We start from the raw sequence: 16996 nt of genomic DNA, 5'->3' as shown, positions 1-16996 counted from the left end.
GAGCCTGAAGCAGGTATGTGGTCCACTCCAAGGGCCATATTCTGGCAGCAGATCAGGAAGTTCTGAGTTCCAGAGTAGAAATCCCTGATGGGAGGCAGGAGCTTAGGCAGGCATTGCCCTCACACCAGTGATGGGTTGCTTGTGCTGGGGAGCAAGTTCTGAGGATGGTGTTTATAGGGCTTAGTGGACAGGGATTGTCCCTAGGGATCAGCTTGACTTGAGCACCCAGGCAGGCTGGTAACGGCAGCCTTGACATTGCCCTCAAAGTATTGAAGTGCCAGCTATGCTTTCCATGGAAGCAGAATGCTGATAGCACAGGAGGCAAGACACTGGAGCCAGACCACTAAAAGCCCCAGAGGGGATTCTGTTTGCTGCCTTAAAGGTGGTCCTTGGCTGAGTGCCTAATGGCATTAGGAATAGGCGGGGCATGGTTTCCAAGGCCTATGCATTGCCCATGTTGTCTTGGAGAGCTTTCTTCTCCCTCCCTGACCACAACAAGAGGAAGTAAAATATTCAGTATGTGGCCCAGCTTAAGTCTGGAAGAAAAACGAAGCTGGGGGCTGAGAGAACACAGCGGGTAGCACCGCATAAAGGGGGAAAAACCTGTCCAAACAAGCCCTGGAGCCCCGGTCAGGATAGTGTTTTTCCCTTGGGAGCGTGCTGCACTCCGCTGAGCGCATTTACACTGTGCAGAGGCAGGCGCTTGAAGGCTTGTTCCTTTTGCCATGTAAGGGAGCCCCAAGCACCCTTGGTGGCTATTTTGGGAATGAGAATGGGCCCTTGCTTTTGACTCCAGTGCCGTAGGGCAGATTGTGGCTGCCTCCTCAGCTGCCTGTTCCATATGTGCACGCAAAGGAAGCAGAAACCCTTCTCTCTCTGCAAATGTAAGGCTCAAGCAAGAATGTACATACTATTGCAGCTGCCGTGGCAAAGCTGGGCTTGGTGCCAGACGCCTCTCCTCTCCTCTCTCTCTGCTACAAAATCCCTCCAGCGCCAGCAGCTTTCAAAGTAAACAACAGAGCAGGATCGAGAGGCATCCACCCTCTGTCTGTCTGTCTGTCTGTCTGTCTGTCTGTCTGTCTGTCGCAGCAGGGCCTCTAGTAGCAACTGAGCTTGGTTAGGGTTCAAGGCAAGCAGTTGGCAGGATGAGAAGGGAAGCCCAAGCCTGGGAGGAGATCAAAGCCTGCCATGTTCTAAAGGTTGTACGTTAATTGAGGTGGCTTAAGAGCAGCAGCTGTGAGCCCCCCCCCCCTTCCTGGGCACCATCCCACCTCAGCCCCAAGACTCACTGGTGGCTTTGGGCAAGCTGCTGTGCTCTCTACTTCCACTCCTCACCTGCAAAGCAGGATCATAATGCTGGCTTACCTTTACAACAGCCTTTCTTCAACTTGCTGCCCTCCCAAACTCCCATCAGCTTTAGCCAGCATGGCCCAATAGCTGATAGGAGTTGTACTTCTTTAAAAAAAAACTTGTGGTGCACCAGGTTGAGGGAACCTGCCTTGTACTGGGCTGTAGTAATATAAAGATTGAGATTCTGTTCCGTGGAACATTCTGAATGGCAGCATTTATTATTTTTTGTGTTTTATATCCTACGTTTCTTCCACTAGGGCAGAGTACCTGGTTCTCCTCGGCAAACTCCTATCCAGGTGCTGAACAGATGCAGACCTGCTTAGCTCCAGCAAGGTTTTAGCGCCATATTTATTCAGGCCATAACTTTGGCCACTAGCCTTTTCATACTTTTGGTCAGGGACCTGCTGTTAGCTGCAATCTGCAGTAAGCCTAAGAGGTTTAAATTATTTAATTATTGTGTTTATATCTCACCTTTCCTTCAAGAAGCTGAAGGGCAGATTGTTAAAGTTTTTATATGGGCAGATAAGAGCTCACCTGTTCCTCCAGGCCTTTGGCTTATTTTAATTCCTACCTGCTTGTGGGTTTAAAAAAATGGTTTAAATGCTTTCTGGTCTCCATGGTCTGATTATTTGTTCAGGTTTTCTTGTAATGTAACTATAAACAGTATTATAAGTGCTAATAACTGAAACACAGGGCCTGCATTTAAATTTCTTTCTGTAGGTGCCAATGTTTCTCTTGCCTTTTCTTAGAAGTCTTGAATAAGCAAAGCAGGTGGTTTTGATGCTGCTGGTGCAACCCACTTCAGGCCAATTGAAAACAGATGCTCGAAACCCCTAAGTGGTCCGAGTTCAGGGTACGTTAAGGACCACCCGCTCCCATGCAATACCTTAATCTCCCAGAGGCCCTGTGCTGAGTGTCTCTTGTTATCTGGGACAGGACTTTTCAGCAGTGGAGCTCCCTGGGGTAGTTTGTTTGGTCCCCTCTCTGTTGGTGTTTAGGTAGCCAGCGAAGGCTGCTTTTCAAGGGAGTCTTTATGGAATTCCTGAGCATGAGGGAACGCTCTGCCAATTCCTGCTTCTGCCTAGCTGTGCTGGTTTGTTTTATTGGCTTAATTAGTGACATGGAGGTTTTTCAAGTGCTTTTGTTTTTTTCTGTGGAAAATCTTCCATTTCGTAACAATGACTCGAAGCTGATTGCAAATAAATATAAGGCAGGCTTGGCAATTTCAAAGCTTTTAGCTTTATTAAATGCATGTAAAATAAGCATGCTAAATTAGGGCATCAGAATTTTTTTCTGCAGCAAACTGAATATTTTCCAATGCAAAGTACCCTTATTTGCATAGGAAAGTTTTCTGGAAGTCTTTCCAATTCAGAATTTGCTGGAAAACCCACATCACTGGGAGTTTTGTCAACTTTCTTGGACATTATTTTACGGGAAGGAACTTTCCTCCCTTCATGTTCTTGCCCCACCCTGTTAACACTAAGCTTCCCTGCCAGGTGCTTAAAATTACCCCACTATGGATGCTTCCACTGTAGCCTTGTTTCATCAACATAATTACTTGCCCTTTATTTATTACATTAGCACCATTCCCAAGGTGTCAGATCAGCCTACATTTTGCTTTCCCATTTTGTCCTTGACCCCGCTCTGTGCAGAAGGTAGGCAAAGCTAACAGGGAGCATGATTTGGCAAAGAGCTTCTTATGGCCCAGTGTGGGATCTGAGCCCAGGTCTTCACACCTTGGGCCAAAGTAGCACCTTGTGGTGCTCCACTTACTACAAGCACCTATTAAGCTGCGGGCCATTTAGATCTTTCATGCAACAGAATCAGGAGTGTGGCAGAGTGCCGGGACCCATAGATTCAACCCTATTTCACACACAATAATATTTCTGTTTGTCCAAGTTTTTTGCTGAACCTGACAACCATTTTCATATTTGATTCATCACTTGACTTTGGTTCCTGAATCTAGCCAGTTTTATTATTTGTTGTAAGCCATCTTAGAAGGCCTAACCATAGAAGAATGGTGGTGTATACAATAAATAACAAGCAAGTGGTCTTACTTTCCTGGGCCTCCCATTTTTTACTTTGACCTGGCAAGGAACCCGTGTCCCTTTTAATGGCCACTGTTCCATTAGCCAGCGCTTGCTGGCCTGCCTGCTTACCCTCTTAGTTGCCTATAAACGCCTGCGGCTATTAACCTGCTGCTGCTCTACCAGCACATCCAGCCTAACTACAGAACCATGCACCCTGTGTGTTTCCTTTCCTGGTCTCTTACACTTGCTTGCATATACTAAATCATGTCTCCAGTCAGCCGACGAGCTCCTTGGCAGAGCAGGGGCTGTTTCTCTGTGTGTTCTGGAAATCCCCCAGTGTGCTTGAGGTGCTGTGAATGAAATATTAATTACTGAAATGTATGAATGAAAGAATTCCTTTGAGTCAATAAATTGTATGGTCCTAGTAATAAGGGATGGGCATGTTCTCAAATAGTGAGAGAAATGTGAAAAGTGGGTGGGGTGAGTAATGCAATCTTTAACCAGCATTGGAAAGGTCCCAAGTACAGTGGTGCCCCGCAAGACGAATGCCTCGCAAGACGGAAAACTCGCTAGACGAAAGAGTTTTCCGTTTTGGAGGTGCTTCGCAAAATGAATTTCCTATGGGCTTGCTTCGCAAGACGAAAATGTCTTGCGAGTTCCTGCGGTCCCCCCCCCCCTTTTTCTAAGCCGCTAAGCCGCTTATCCGCTTATCCAATAAGCCGCTATAAGCTGCTTATCCGCTTATCCAATAAGCCGCTAAAAGCCGCTAAACCTCTAATAGCGCTAATCCGTCAATGGGCTTGCTTTGCAAGACGAAGAAACCGCTATACGAAGAGAATCGCGGAACGGATTCTTTTTGTCTTGCGAGGCACCACTGTACTTGGTTTCCCAAACTTCTCAAAGCTCTGGTTGGCAGTTAGTGTGAGTATGGGCAAAGGCTCTAACCCCTGTCTCCCACCTCACGAGTCCCCAGCCAATGAGTCTGTTGAGCAAGAACGGGGAAGCCATGGCCTTATGAAGGTTGATAGACTGCTTCTCTCATCATCTCATCATCACTGATTGCCAGCCATGCAGAGGGAAGTCCAACAACTTTTGGAGGGCCATGCCTTCCCTACTCCTGCTAAAGATAACTTTTCCCTCTCTAGCCCTCTTTCCCTCCCTAAGATTGGCAGCTTGGGTGGAGGGGGCCTCTAGTTGATGATTCCTGTTCTAAAATATTTGTAACACATAGTAACTGCAGTATTGTCTCAGCTCTGTAGAGGCCATGGTACTTCAAATTTCTGTTTCTCTTTCTAAGAATTTGAATCCTCTCTCCCAGCTGTACCTGTGAGAAACCACTTAGATTCCCCAGGTTTTTGTTTCTTTTTTAAGATAATAGATGTTTGACTTGTGCATGTAGAAACCAAATTCCACTTTTCTTTGTTGGTACGATCCGTTTCCCCCCATTCCCCCCATATTTGCCCCGTCAATGCCTCTTGGCCCCCTGGTTTCCAGCCCTGCAGTACTTCACAAACAGAAATGACCCACTAACCAAATAGCAAAGGTCTGTGTCTGTGGTGCCAGTAGATGGGGTTGGGAAAATAACAAAATCTGATCCTTCTCCTGGCTCACACAGCGTTGGTACCTCCGAAATATTTTCCCTAGGCCTGCCAGTGCAAACCAATATGATACAAGGAATGCATCCTCCCTTGCTGATGCCTGGGTGCTTAAAGCTTTTCTCATTCTTTTTTTTTAAATGCATAGGACCCGTCAAAGCTGTACAAGAAGAGTGGAGAAGCCACAGCGCCGACTGACAGCTCTGCAGCTGAGGGCAGGCCGAGGGAGAGCAGCCCTCTTTCAAAGAAACTTTCGCCGCTGCGCTCCGAAGTGACCGATTATGGGAAGTCAGCACTTTCCACTCCGGCCAGTAGTTGCGACCCAGACTCAAAGGACAGAGCTCAGATTAATGGAGCACCAACGGTGACAGAAAAACTGGCTCAGCTTATTACAACTTGCCCTCCGTCAAAGTCTTCCAAAACGAAGCAAAAGAAGCCCTTCATGGGAATTGCTTCTGGATTTGCTAAAGACTCCGGAAAGAAGCTGCCAGTGGTTGGGGCTGTGACCGTGCCTGCGAGCAAGGACTTTGTAAAGAAACAGCTTGGAAGCGGCACTATGGGCGTTGCTTTGAGTAACAAGGACTTTGCAAGGAAGCCACCGGGGATTAGTAGTGGTGCTGGACTAGTCAGCAAGGACTCTGGGAGCAAAAAGCAACCAGGGCCTTGCCCCAGCATGCCTGGGCTAGTTAGCAAGGACTGTGGGAAGAAGCTACCGATCCTTGGCTCCCCAATGGGATTGGTCAGCAAGGAAATCGGAAGGAAACCACTGTTGTCTGGCATGCCAGTTGGGCTAGTCAGCAAGGATTCTGGGAAAAGGCTTCTGGGGACTAACAGTCCGGTTGGATTACTTCCCAAGGATTCTGGGAAAAAGATGCTGGGGACTGTTAGTCCACCTGGATTGGTTAACAAAGACCCTGGGAAGAAGCTACCTGGACCAGGCGGTCCAACTGTATTTTTTAATAAGGATGCTGGGAGGAAACATCCAGGGTCAGATGGGCCGATCGGATTGGTCAGCAGGGACTCTGGAAAGAAGCTGCCAGGGATTGGTGCTTCAAGCGGATTGGTGAATAAAGACGCTGGAAAGAAGCCTCTGGGGGCTAGCAGCCCAATTGGATTGATTACTAAAGAGTCTGGAAAGAAGCCACCGGGGGTTGGCATTCCAGCGGCCTTGGCTGCTAAGGACTCTGGGAAGAAAATGGCAGGGGCCAGCAGCAGTCTGTGTGGGCTGGCCAATAAGGACTCGGGGGCTTTGAAGGCAGATGCTGCTCACCCTTCCGTGGAACCCTTCAAACGGTGTTCTGCGAATGTCATAAGTCACGAAAGTCCTTTGCCGCCAGGCCTCTTGAAAGACAGTGTGGGCAGTAAGCCTTTTGAGAAGCATGTTGCAAGGCAGAGTAAAGAAAGCATCCCAGAAAAGGTAACAGTTCAAAAAGAAGCGTCAGGTGGAGGCAAGGAAGGGGCCTGCAGTCAGCAGGACAGCTCCTCGTCCAGTGAAAGGGGCACGTTTGAAGCACCCAAGCATGATAAACAACTGCCCGTGTATTGCACTTCCCCCGAATTCAGGACTTCAGGAGGCGCTTCTGATGTATCTACAGCCAAATCTCCATTCAGTGCTGTTGGGGAGGGGGGCCTTCCCTCCCCCTCCCCAGCCGCCTCTGTCCCTGCTTTAACACGTAGCCCCACAGCAACCTTGGCTCAGTTAGCTTCCAACCCTCTGCATTTAAATAGCACGCCTGAGCTCTTAGAAGGAATTTCCGAGCAGATTAGCAAGACCCCGTTTGCCTCTGACAGCACGCGCTCAAGTATGAACCGGGTGCCGAATCCTGGCTCGCATGCTGCTGGCAAAGGGGTCGGCAGGGAATTAAACGGTTCCAAAGCTGTGCATGCCGATGACCCCAAACCGAGCCCCACCTTAGGCAGGAAGCCCAGCCTGGCAACTGACTCTAACACCCGTGCCACTGTTGCCCCTTCGGTGGTTAGCTTCTCCAGTTTGTTCAACAATAAGCCCTTTCTAAAGATTGGTGCCATGGCTGCATCAGGTAAACCCTGCCAGGGGGTGGAAACTTTGAGCAGTAGTGGTGGAGGCCCGCAAGCAACACCTCTGAAGAAAAGGAAAGGAAGGAAGCCGCGCTGGACTAAGGTAGTCTCCAGGAGCACTTGCCGGCCTCCCAAAGGCCTAGAATTGGGGCGGCCTGAGCTTTTCAAGAACATTTCTTGCAGCGTGTTGTCAAACAGTAGCCTAGATCAGGCCAAGCTCTTCAAAAGCGCAGGCCCGCCTTCCTTTGCCCAGCACGAGTTTGTCAAGCGCCAGTTGCCAAAGCTCAGCAAGTCTAGTAGCATACAGTCCCTCTCTCTGCTCAGCAGTGTTGAGAAGGAGCCGAGCAAATTTTACAGTCCTCACATGCAGGCTTCCGTTGGGTGCATCTCGGACGACCTGCTGCCTGAAATGTACAAGTCCAAAAGGGGCAGGTCAAAATCCAAAGAGATGCCCCACCTGGAGGGCCCCCCGAAGCGGACCCTGAAGATCCCTGCCTCTAAAGTGTTTTCAGTGCAGTCAAAGGAAGAGCAAGAACCTCCAGTGCTGCATCCGGAGGTGGAGATCCCGTCTTTTCAGCAGAGCCTCACAGAGCAAGCTTTCCCAAAGAAGAGGGGCCGTCCGAAGAGGCAGATCAGATCAGGGGTCAAGATGAAACCCCCTGTCCTCTCCGTGGCACCCTTTGTCACTGCGGACAGTTCCAACAAGCTGGATTGTGAAAGCGACCAGCGGCAGAGCGAGGATTTCTTTGAAGTGGCAAGCCCGTTAGGAGGCCCCGAGGAGCCTGGGAAGACGAGCGCCTGCAACATGACTGACCTTGAAGTAGAGCCGGACCGCAAGGAGAGCAAGCGCAGCAACGGGCAGCTGATGAAAACCATCATCAGGAAAATCAACAAGATGAAGACGCTGAAGCGGAAGAAGCTTTTGAATCAAATCCTCTCGTCTACTGCGACAGAACCAAATAAAGGGAACGTGCAATCCAAGCTCCACACGACAGTGTCGACCCTCGCTGCCACGTTTGGCTCGAAACTAGGCCAGCAGATCAACGTCAGCAAGAAAGGAACAATCTACATAGGAAAGAGGCGAGGCAGGAAGCCGAAAGCTGTCCTGAATGGCATCCTGGCCGCTAATGCTGACAGCTTGACTCTTCTTGAAAAGTCTGCCCAGCAGGCGACGGGGACGGCGCTCGGACAAGCAGTGGCTCCTTTGCTCCCTTCAGCCACAAATAACCCTGAGATTCTCCCTTCACCCGTTTGTTCTCAGTCATCTGGGGTGAGCGGAGGGCAGAGCCCCGTCAGCAGCGACATGGGCTTTGTGGAGCCCAACTCGGTGCCCTATCTGCACCTCCACTCCAGGCAGGGAAGCGTGGTTCAGACCCTGGCAATGCGGAAGGCCTCGAGGGCCCGGAGGCGGCTCTCCCCACCAACTCTTCTCCCCAATTCCCCATCCCACATGAGCGAACTCGGCTCTCTGAAGGAAGCCACTCCATCGCCCATCAGCGAGTCCCACAGCGACGAGACGATTCCCAGCGACAGCGGGATCGGGACTGACAACAACAGCACTTCTGACAGGGCGGAGAAGTTCTGCGGCCCGAAGAAGCGGCGGCACTCCTTCGACCATATCTCCCTCGTCCCCCCCGAGACCTCGACGGTCCTGAGCAGCCTCAAAGAGAAACACAAGCACAAGTGCAAGCGCCGCAGCCACGACTACCTGGCCTACGACAAGATGAAGAGGCAGAAGCGGAAGAGGAAGAAGAAGTACCCGCAGCTGCGGGGCAGGCAGGACCCTGATTTCCTGGCGGAGCTAGAGGAGCTGATCAGCCGCTTGAGCGAAATCCGGATCACCCACAGGAGCCACCATTTCATCCCCCGGGACTTGCTGCCCACGATTTTCCGCATCAACTTCAACAGCTTCTACTCCCACCCCACCTTCCCTCTGGATCCTTTGCACTACATCCGAAAGCCTGACCTGAAGAAGAAGAGAGGCCGGCCACCCAAAATGCGTGAGGCCATGGCGGAAATGCCCTTTATGCACAGCCTCAGCTTCCCCCTCTCCGGCACTGGGTTCTACCCCTCTTACGGCATGCCTTACTCTCCTTCTCCCCTTGCGGCCGCTCCCATTGGCCTGGGCTATTACGGGCGGTACCCGCCGACCCTCTACCCGCCTCCGCCTTCCCCTTCGTTCACCACCCCGCTGCCGCCTCCGTCATACATGCACACCGGCCACTTGCTCCTCAACCCCGCCAAGTACCACAAGAAGAAGCATAAGCTGCTTCGCCAGGAGGCCTTCCTCACCGCCAGCCGGGCGCCCCTCCTCTCTATGAGCACCTACCACCCCAGCGTCCCACCGGAGATGGCCTACGGCTGGATGCTGGAGCACAAGCACCGCCACCGCCACAAGCACCGCGAACACCGCTCCTCCTCAGAGCAGCCGCAGGTCTCCCTTGACACCTTGGCGCCCAGCGGCCCTTCCCGAACCGTCCTGGAGTCCCTGAAGCGCTACCGGTTTGGGAAGGAGGCCGTTGGTGAGAGGTACAAGCATAAGGAGAAACACCGTTGCCACATGGCCTGCCCACACCTGTCCCCTTCGAAAGGCCTGCTTGGGAGGGAAGAGCAGTGGGTCCGGAGGGAGCCAGCAGAGCCCAACTCCTCCCTGGCTCTGGGGCTACAGACGCCGCTGCAGATAGACTGCTCAGACACTCCGCCCAACCTGCCTCTGGGGAGGTTCACTCCCAGCTCCGAGCCGGTCAGCAGCGATGAGCACACAAACCTTTTTACCAGTGCAATAGGCAGCTGCCGAGTCTCCAGCTCTGCTGCCACCGGCGGGCGCAAAAAACTGTCTGATGGCTCCGGACTCTTTGGCCCCCAGGAAGCCTCGCTCAGCCGGCCTCTCCGGAAGGAGACGTTGCCCCCTATGGAGAAGGCAGGGCCAACCTTGTCAGGTAAGAGACCTCTACTCTTGTATGTGTGTCAATGCAATCTTTTAAACAGCACCTGGAGTTAGCAAGGCTGAAACTGCCACCACTTCATCATGTCAGGCGGGTGGAAAAAGAAGGTTCTGGGGTTATGAGCAGTTGTATGCAAATCTAGTCTTGCCTGGGGGTGGGGATGTTTTCCAGCCCATGTTCCCAGAGATCTGGAGCTTGAAGTACATCAAGCAGAGGGGGCTGACCTGCTGACCAGGTGTGTCCAGGTTCAGAGCAGCCTAGTCGATCCAGAGGCTTCATGCACTCTGCCAAATGAACATAAGAAACTGCTGTATACCAGATCAGACCACTGGTCCATCTAAAAAGAGAGGAGGAAACTCCCCATGTTTGTTGTGAGTTTAACATGGTGGTTTTTTTGGAGGGGGTGGGGGAAGAGATCTTTACACGAGCACATTTTTAGCAACAAAATATTGCAGTAACTCCTGTCCCCTGGTCAGCGTTTCATTTTTTTTTTCTTTTTTGCCTGCCTATGATGCTACCCCAGTTTTGTGTTTGGTCCTTGTTGGTTCATCTAGCCCGTTACTCTTGACTTACAGTGAGCCACACTTATTGGTCCACTATTGTCCACACCAATGGGCAGTGACTTTCCAGGGTTTCAGACAGGACATCTTCCCCAGCCTACTTGGAGATGCCAGAGATTGAAGCCTGGTCTTCCTGCATACAAAGCAGCTGCACTAATACTCTGATTGGCAGTGGCTCTCCAAGACATTTGTTGCATTTATGCTTTAACAATATTGTTTTAGATTGCTTAGATTTTTTAAAAAAACTATATTAAGCAGTTTTAAAACCGTTTTTGTATAGATAAATAAGATTAAAATATTGGGGGAGGTATTTTCCCCTTTACCTACTACCTCAGTCGGAGACTGAACCAAGGCAAAGTAGAAGCTCTGCCTCTGAGCTGCAGTGCCACCTCCCCCCCGCCCCCCAAATCAGGTCATTTGTGTAAGGACCAATGCTACATGTCCCTCTTTCCTATTGTGCTGGCAGCGGGATATGTTCTTAGCAAAGGAGAAAAAGGCCTGATTCTGTAGGGGAGCCAGTGGCAACTGGAGAGAATCCCAGGTCTTTTATAATTCTGACACCATACAAATGTGATTCCATCTCCTAGTAATTGGAAATAATTATGTTGAATGGCCAGTTGCTGTTTCTCAAGATCATGCTCTGTTTTTAGAGGGGTAGCTTTGTTAGTCACTTGTGGCACCTTAAAGGCTAAACAAATCATTAAACCTTTGTGGTCTACAGCCTGCTCTGGTAGATGCAGGAAGTGTTATCCTGAGTTGCAAGTATACAGTGGTGCCTCGCAAGACGAAATTAATCCGTTCCGTGAGGCTCTTCGTATAGCGGTTTTTTCGTCTTGCGAAGCAAGCCCATTGACAGCTTAGCGGATTAGCGCTATTAGCAGTTTAGCGGCTTTTAGCGATCAGCTGTTAAGCGGCTTATCAGCGGATCAGCTGATAAGCGGCTTAGCGGCTTAGGAAAAGGGGGGGAAAAGGGAAAAAACCCCGCAGGAACTCGCAAGACATTTTCGTCTTGCGAAGCAAGCCCATAGGGAAATTCGTTTTGCGAAGCGCCTCCAAAACGGAAAACCCTTTCGTCTAGTGGGTTTTCCGTCTTGCGAGGCGTTCGTCTTGCGGGGCACCACTGTATATACATACATAATGGGGCAAGGGAATTGTAAACAGTGACATCAGAAGGGGATTAAGTGTGGAAAGTACAAGGACAATGAGAGTGTGCAATAAACAGTGGTAATTAGCAAAACAGTCGCTGATGACACAGACATCCTGGCATTAGTAAACCAATCGACACAGGCAGTGTGCTATTTTGATTCATTCCACATGTGATAGCATTGAACCCTTTTATATGGTGTAATTCGGCAGTTTCATACTGCAGCCTCCCTTTGAAAGTCCCTTTCTTTCAGGGTGGCTACTCTAAGGTCCTTTACATCATGTCCTGGGAATGTCAAGTGTGTTTGTAAGAAATGGGTTGGATGTGGGATTTATACATTAGATAAGCTGTTACATTCAGATGGAGAATTTTTGTCATTTTTTGGTGGTATAAATACTATTTGCCATTGAGTGCTGAATGACAGTCTCTTCAGTTACAGCATCTGTTGGTGTCTATTTATGGGTGGTTTGCCTTGTTGGAGGAAATTACTGTATATAAATGCCTGTTAGACCTTTGTAAAGGAGGTATTCAGGAGCATAGAGAGTTGTGGAATAGGGAATTAGGATGTGCTGGACAACCTAAACAATGGGAAATTGCATTAAAATCAATACAGAATGTTTTTCTGGATTTGAAATTGAGACTGATCCAGCAAAAATTGTTTCAGATACATTGGACTCCACTATATTTCTGCATGAAGGTACTGCTTAATAATGATAGCTTCTGGAAGTGTAATGCTGAAAAGGCTCATGATTCAGGCATGTCCAGTGATGTGTTCTTTTTGCTCTGAAGCTGTGTATACATTTTGTACTTATGAAATCTTTTATATTCCCAAATGTTCAAGTACTTTAAAACTACATATTTCTGTAGTATTGGGATAAACAGCAGGACAACAAAAGTGGATGTTGCAAACGCTTGTGCTCATTATGAGTCTTGTAAGTCAAGCTTGGAAGTATAAAGAGCCACTGCCTATTACACAATACATTTAAACATATATTTTTCTAAACACCAAATTTGTTTTTTGACACCTGGAGGGCTTATATCAATTTACATGTTTAAGTTTAGTGGAAAGTATTGATGATTATGGAACGCAGGTGGCGCTGTGGGTAAAACCTCAGTGCCTAGGCCTTGCCGATCGCATGGTCAGCAGTTCGAATCCCCGCGGCGGGGTGAGCTCCCGTCTTTCGGTCCCAGCTCCTGCCCACCTAGCAGTTCGAAAGCACCCCCAAGTGCAAGTAGATAAATAGGTACCGCTTTATAGCGGGAAGGTAAACGGCGTTTCCGTGTGCTGCGTTGGTGCTGGCTCGCCAGAGCAGCTTCGTCACGCTGGCCACGTGACCCGGAAGTGTCTCCGGACAGCACTGGCCCCCGGCCTCTTAAGTGAGATGGGCGCACAACCCTAGAGTCGGACACGACTGGCCCGTACGGGGAGGGGTACCTTTACCTTTACCTTTATTGATGACTATAGGATTCTCAATGTGAGCTTTGTATTGTATTTTTCTTCCCACCCCTTTTTAACACGTATCTTTGTTTTTATCTTCTTTATTAAATTGGATACTTAAACATATTTAAATTTTTTTTTAATGTCCTGGAACGTTGCAATGTTCCCTCATCAGCTCTTGAATAGTGCCATTTCTGATGTCAGAGTTTTGTCCATTCTTTTGCATAGAGACTGGTTCTCTTTGTTATTGGTAGAATACAGAAGGGCATTGCTGGCAGATGATGGCACACTGGAAGATGAGCAGGTGACTAAACCCCCAGTGTTGTGGATGGTAGACATAGGGAGAAAGTTGTCATATGAGTCTCCTACAGGGGCTGGTCTCTTTGCCTCTATCTCTGTTACATGGTCTGTTGTTGATGGTGAGCAGCTGTTTTAAGTCAGAGAGTTGTCTATAAACTACTACTACTACTACTACTACTATACTATTTATATGCTGCCCATTGGACTGGGTTGCCCCAGCTACTCTGGGAGCTTCCAACAACTATAAAACCACAGTAAAACATCAAACATTAAAAACATTAAAATACAGGTGTCTTCTAAACGTCAGTTGTTTATTTCCTTGACATCTGACGGGAGGGCGTTCCACAGGGCCGGCAGGACTGCTGAGAAGGCCCTCTGTCTGGTTTCCTGTAACTCACTTCTCGCAACGAGCATCCAGGCTGAATGATGGGGCTGGAGACACTCCTTCAGGCATATAGGGCATTATATACAGATCCACCACACAAGGCCTGTGAGTGAAGTGTCAAGTGTCCAGCATGGGCTGTAGAGTATTAATGCTACGCTTGAGTGTTTTCAGCTGGTAACTCTGTGTGTAAATGGGCACAAATCTGACATCGGAGATGGCAATATTCAGAAGTCAGTGGAGGAACCTTTCAACCTTCCAGGACATTTTTTTTAAAAAAATGTTTTATTATTAAAGATTTTCCTCGTTCACAAAATCACATGCATTGTCTCTTTCTTCAGGTTGCGTTTTCTACAGATCAGTTACATTTGTCGTGAGACATTGGTGTTATATGCAATATAGGGTTGGGCAAAAAAGAAGGGGGGGCAGGAGAGAGGGGGTGGGGTGGTAAAGCTTCTGTTCTTTTACTTAGTGTATATGTGGAGTTTTGTGTCAGTGTCACTTGGATAGGTTCTTTTTCTATTCACTTTTTATGTTTCCTTGGTGGTGAGAGAGGTTGGGGTGGCCTAGGGTGTGGTTGATTGTCTTTGGTTAGCTGCAGTAGGATTTGTTGTTGGGGTTGTTGGGTTAAGTTAGCTATATTCAGTTGTATGCTGTCAGTGGGTTTGTGTTGTTGTCTTGTTGGACTGTGTATGTGTTAAAGGGGAGCCATACCGGAGTCTTCCAGGACATTTTGCAAGTGAAGTTAAAGTGGACTTCATGGAGCAGAGGAATTTCAAAGACAGACTGCAACTTGAAACTGATGAATTACAATATATCAAGAGGTTTAATGGTTTCACTAGTGGAATGAATCAAGACAATGGATTATAAGCACATTATATATGTTAATTGGCTTACCATTGCCGAAATGTGCCTGTCATCAACAACTGTGTTGTGAATTACCACCGTTTCTTATGTAACCATCACCATTTCTACTTTTCTTTTTCCCTCTGAGCTCACTGTTTACAATTCTCCCCCTCTCAAAAAACATTTTTAAAGAAAATCCCAACAACCCACCCACACACCATGTGTAACTGTAACTCAGGATGACACTTCATTCACCTGATGACTGTAAACCACAAAACCTTATGCTGTAATAATTTTTTTAGTCATGAAGGTTCCACAAAACTCTTCATGGTTTCTTCTCTATGTCTGGTAACCACACTGGTTAAGCAAACTGAGTGACTACAGTTCCCAACATCCCTGACCACTGGTCCTGCTACCTAGGAATGGTCCAAAAACAGCTGGAGACCCAAGTTTGGGAAACCCTCTTATAAACACCAAAGGCACAAATCAGTTTCTTGGTTGGTTTTAAAAAACCAACAAAAAACTGTGTTGATAACATTTCTATACAAAACAGAGTCTTGTGGCATCTTAAAGACTCAGTGGCGTAGCGTGGGTTGTCAGCACCCGGGGCAAGGCAAGTAATTTGCGCCCCCTAACCCGTGGATTTGCGCCCCCTAACCCTAACCCCCAGATGTTGCGCCTGGTGCGGCCGGCCCCCTGCACCCCCCACGCTACGCCACTGTAAAGACTACCAGATTTATTGAGGCTTACGCTTTCATGGTTCTGCTCCACAAATGTTTATGCTGTAATAAATCTTTTAGTCTTTTAACTGCCACTAGGCTCCGTTTTTGTTCTTGCCATAATATACTACTAACACCATTACTCCTCTAGGATTTGCCAGGTTTGCTACAGTCACTATGAAGTTTTTGTTTTTTAACAAGCAGGTAAATATTCAATTTTAGTCATCCTTTTAGTAATACCAATGGATGTCAGTGGACTTAAGAGTGCTTAACAGTGCTTTTTTTAAAAAAAGTTTGTTCTGCAAGCTAATTTTTACTCTGGATCCAAAATCGGGCTTTTAGACCTTGCTGAGAAGCCTCCACACCAATATCTAGTGGCACTCTTGCTGCCCTTCTTGCACCTACAAATACCCCCAGATTTGGCTTGTTGTTGTTGTTTAGTCGTTTAGTTGTGTCCGCCTCTTCGTGACCCCCTGGACCAGAGCATGCCAGGCACTCCTGTCCTCCACTGCCTCCCGCAGTTTGGTCAGACTCATGTTTGTGGCTTCGAGAACACTGTCTAACCATCTTGTCCTCTGTCGTCCCCTTCTCCTTGTGCCCTCAATCTTTCCCAACATCAGGGTCTTTTCCAGGGAGTCTTCTCTTCTCGTGAGGTGGCCAAAGTATTGGTGCCTCAGCTTCAGGATCTGTCCTTCCAGTGAGCACTCAGGGCTGATTTCCTTCAGAATGGATGTGTTTGATCTTCTTGCAGTCCATGGGACTCTCAAGAGTCTCCTCCAGCACCATAATTCAAAAGCATCAATTCTTTGGCGATCAGCCTTCTTTATGGTCCAGCTCTCACTTCCATATATTACTACTGGGAAAACCATGGCTTTAACTATACGGACCTTTGTTGGCTTGTTACCCCTCCTCTTTTCCCATAGGTTAGGTACCTGGTTCCCCCCAAAGCCCCCAGTTTAGCTTCCCTCTCAGAGGCTGAGTGCGACATCCTCCCTCAACGGGATAAGTCTGAAAAGCAGGAGGAGAAAACAGGTTGTGTTGGTTAGTGCAGTTCTGGGAATTTCCCGAGGAATTCCATTACCGTGAGTGAGCTGACTTGGATTTGATGAGAAACAGCCTTAATTAGAAGGAAAACAGACATTTTAGGCCGAAGCCTGCCGAGTGCCATCTCTGAATCATTGCGTCTCTGCTAGTGCATTTAATTGGTGAGTCAGATGAAAATGTATCGCTTTCAGTAAGTGCGCTTCCCACAATTGAAACCAGCTGTTTTCATCTGAGAGCAGCTTTCAGCTCTGCGCTTGGCTCGCTCACCTTTTCTTGCCACATCTCAGGCATGTTGTGCAGCAAAGGCCCCGGAGGGCTGTGCATTAAAGTAGCGCCGAGATAAACACCTCTGGAACTTTCCACGTTTGGCCTGCGGCACACACACACTGTGGAGGCCGTTGCAAGCTTGATCGCCAAGGCTGCGCTTGGTTTCCTGACAAGCGTGCCTATATAACATCCGACAAGACCCATAGTTTCACGTGGTGCTCTTTACATCACCATCACCACCATTCACTTAGCCAGGATTAACGCAAAAAGAGAGAGAAAATCGTCTTCAAGTTTGCAAACATGCCCCTACTTAAAGCATCGATATACAGTCTCCTCTGT

General features: G+C 48.5%; 1 protein-coding gene across 1 annotated transcript in view; it reads left to right on the top strand.

Moving 5' to 3' along the window:
* The window catches only part of ASH1L (ASH1 like histone lysine methyltransferase), a 74615-nt gene that overhangs the window by 16067 nt on the left and 41552 nt on the right, over positions 1-16996 (top strand). The window contains exon 3 of the mRNA XM_079958596.1: positions 5124-9951. Within this exon, the coding sequence (XP_079814722.1) occupies positions 5124-9951 (4828 nt within the window). The remainder of the gene's footprint in view (positions 1-5123; positions 9952-16996) is intronic.

Source organism: Podarcis cretensis (assembly GCF_951804945.1).
Source record: "Podarcis cretensis genome assembly, chromosome: 16".
NCBI classification, from domain to species: Eukaryota; Metazoa; Chordata; class Lepidosauria; order Squamata; family Lacertidae; genus Podarcis; species Podarcis cretensis.
This window is presented reverse-complemented; position numbering and strand designations above follow the sequence as displayed.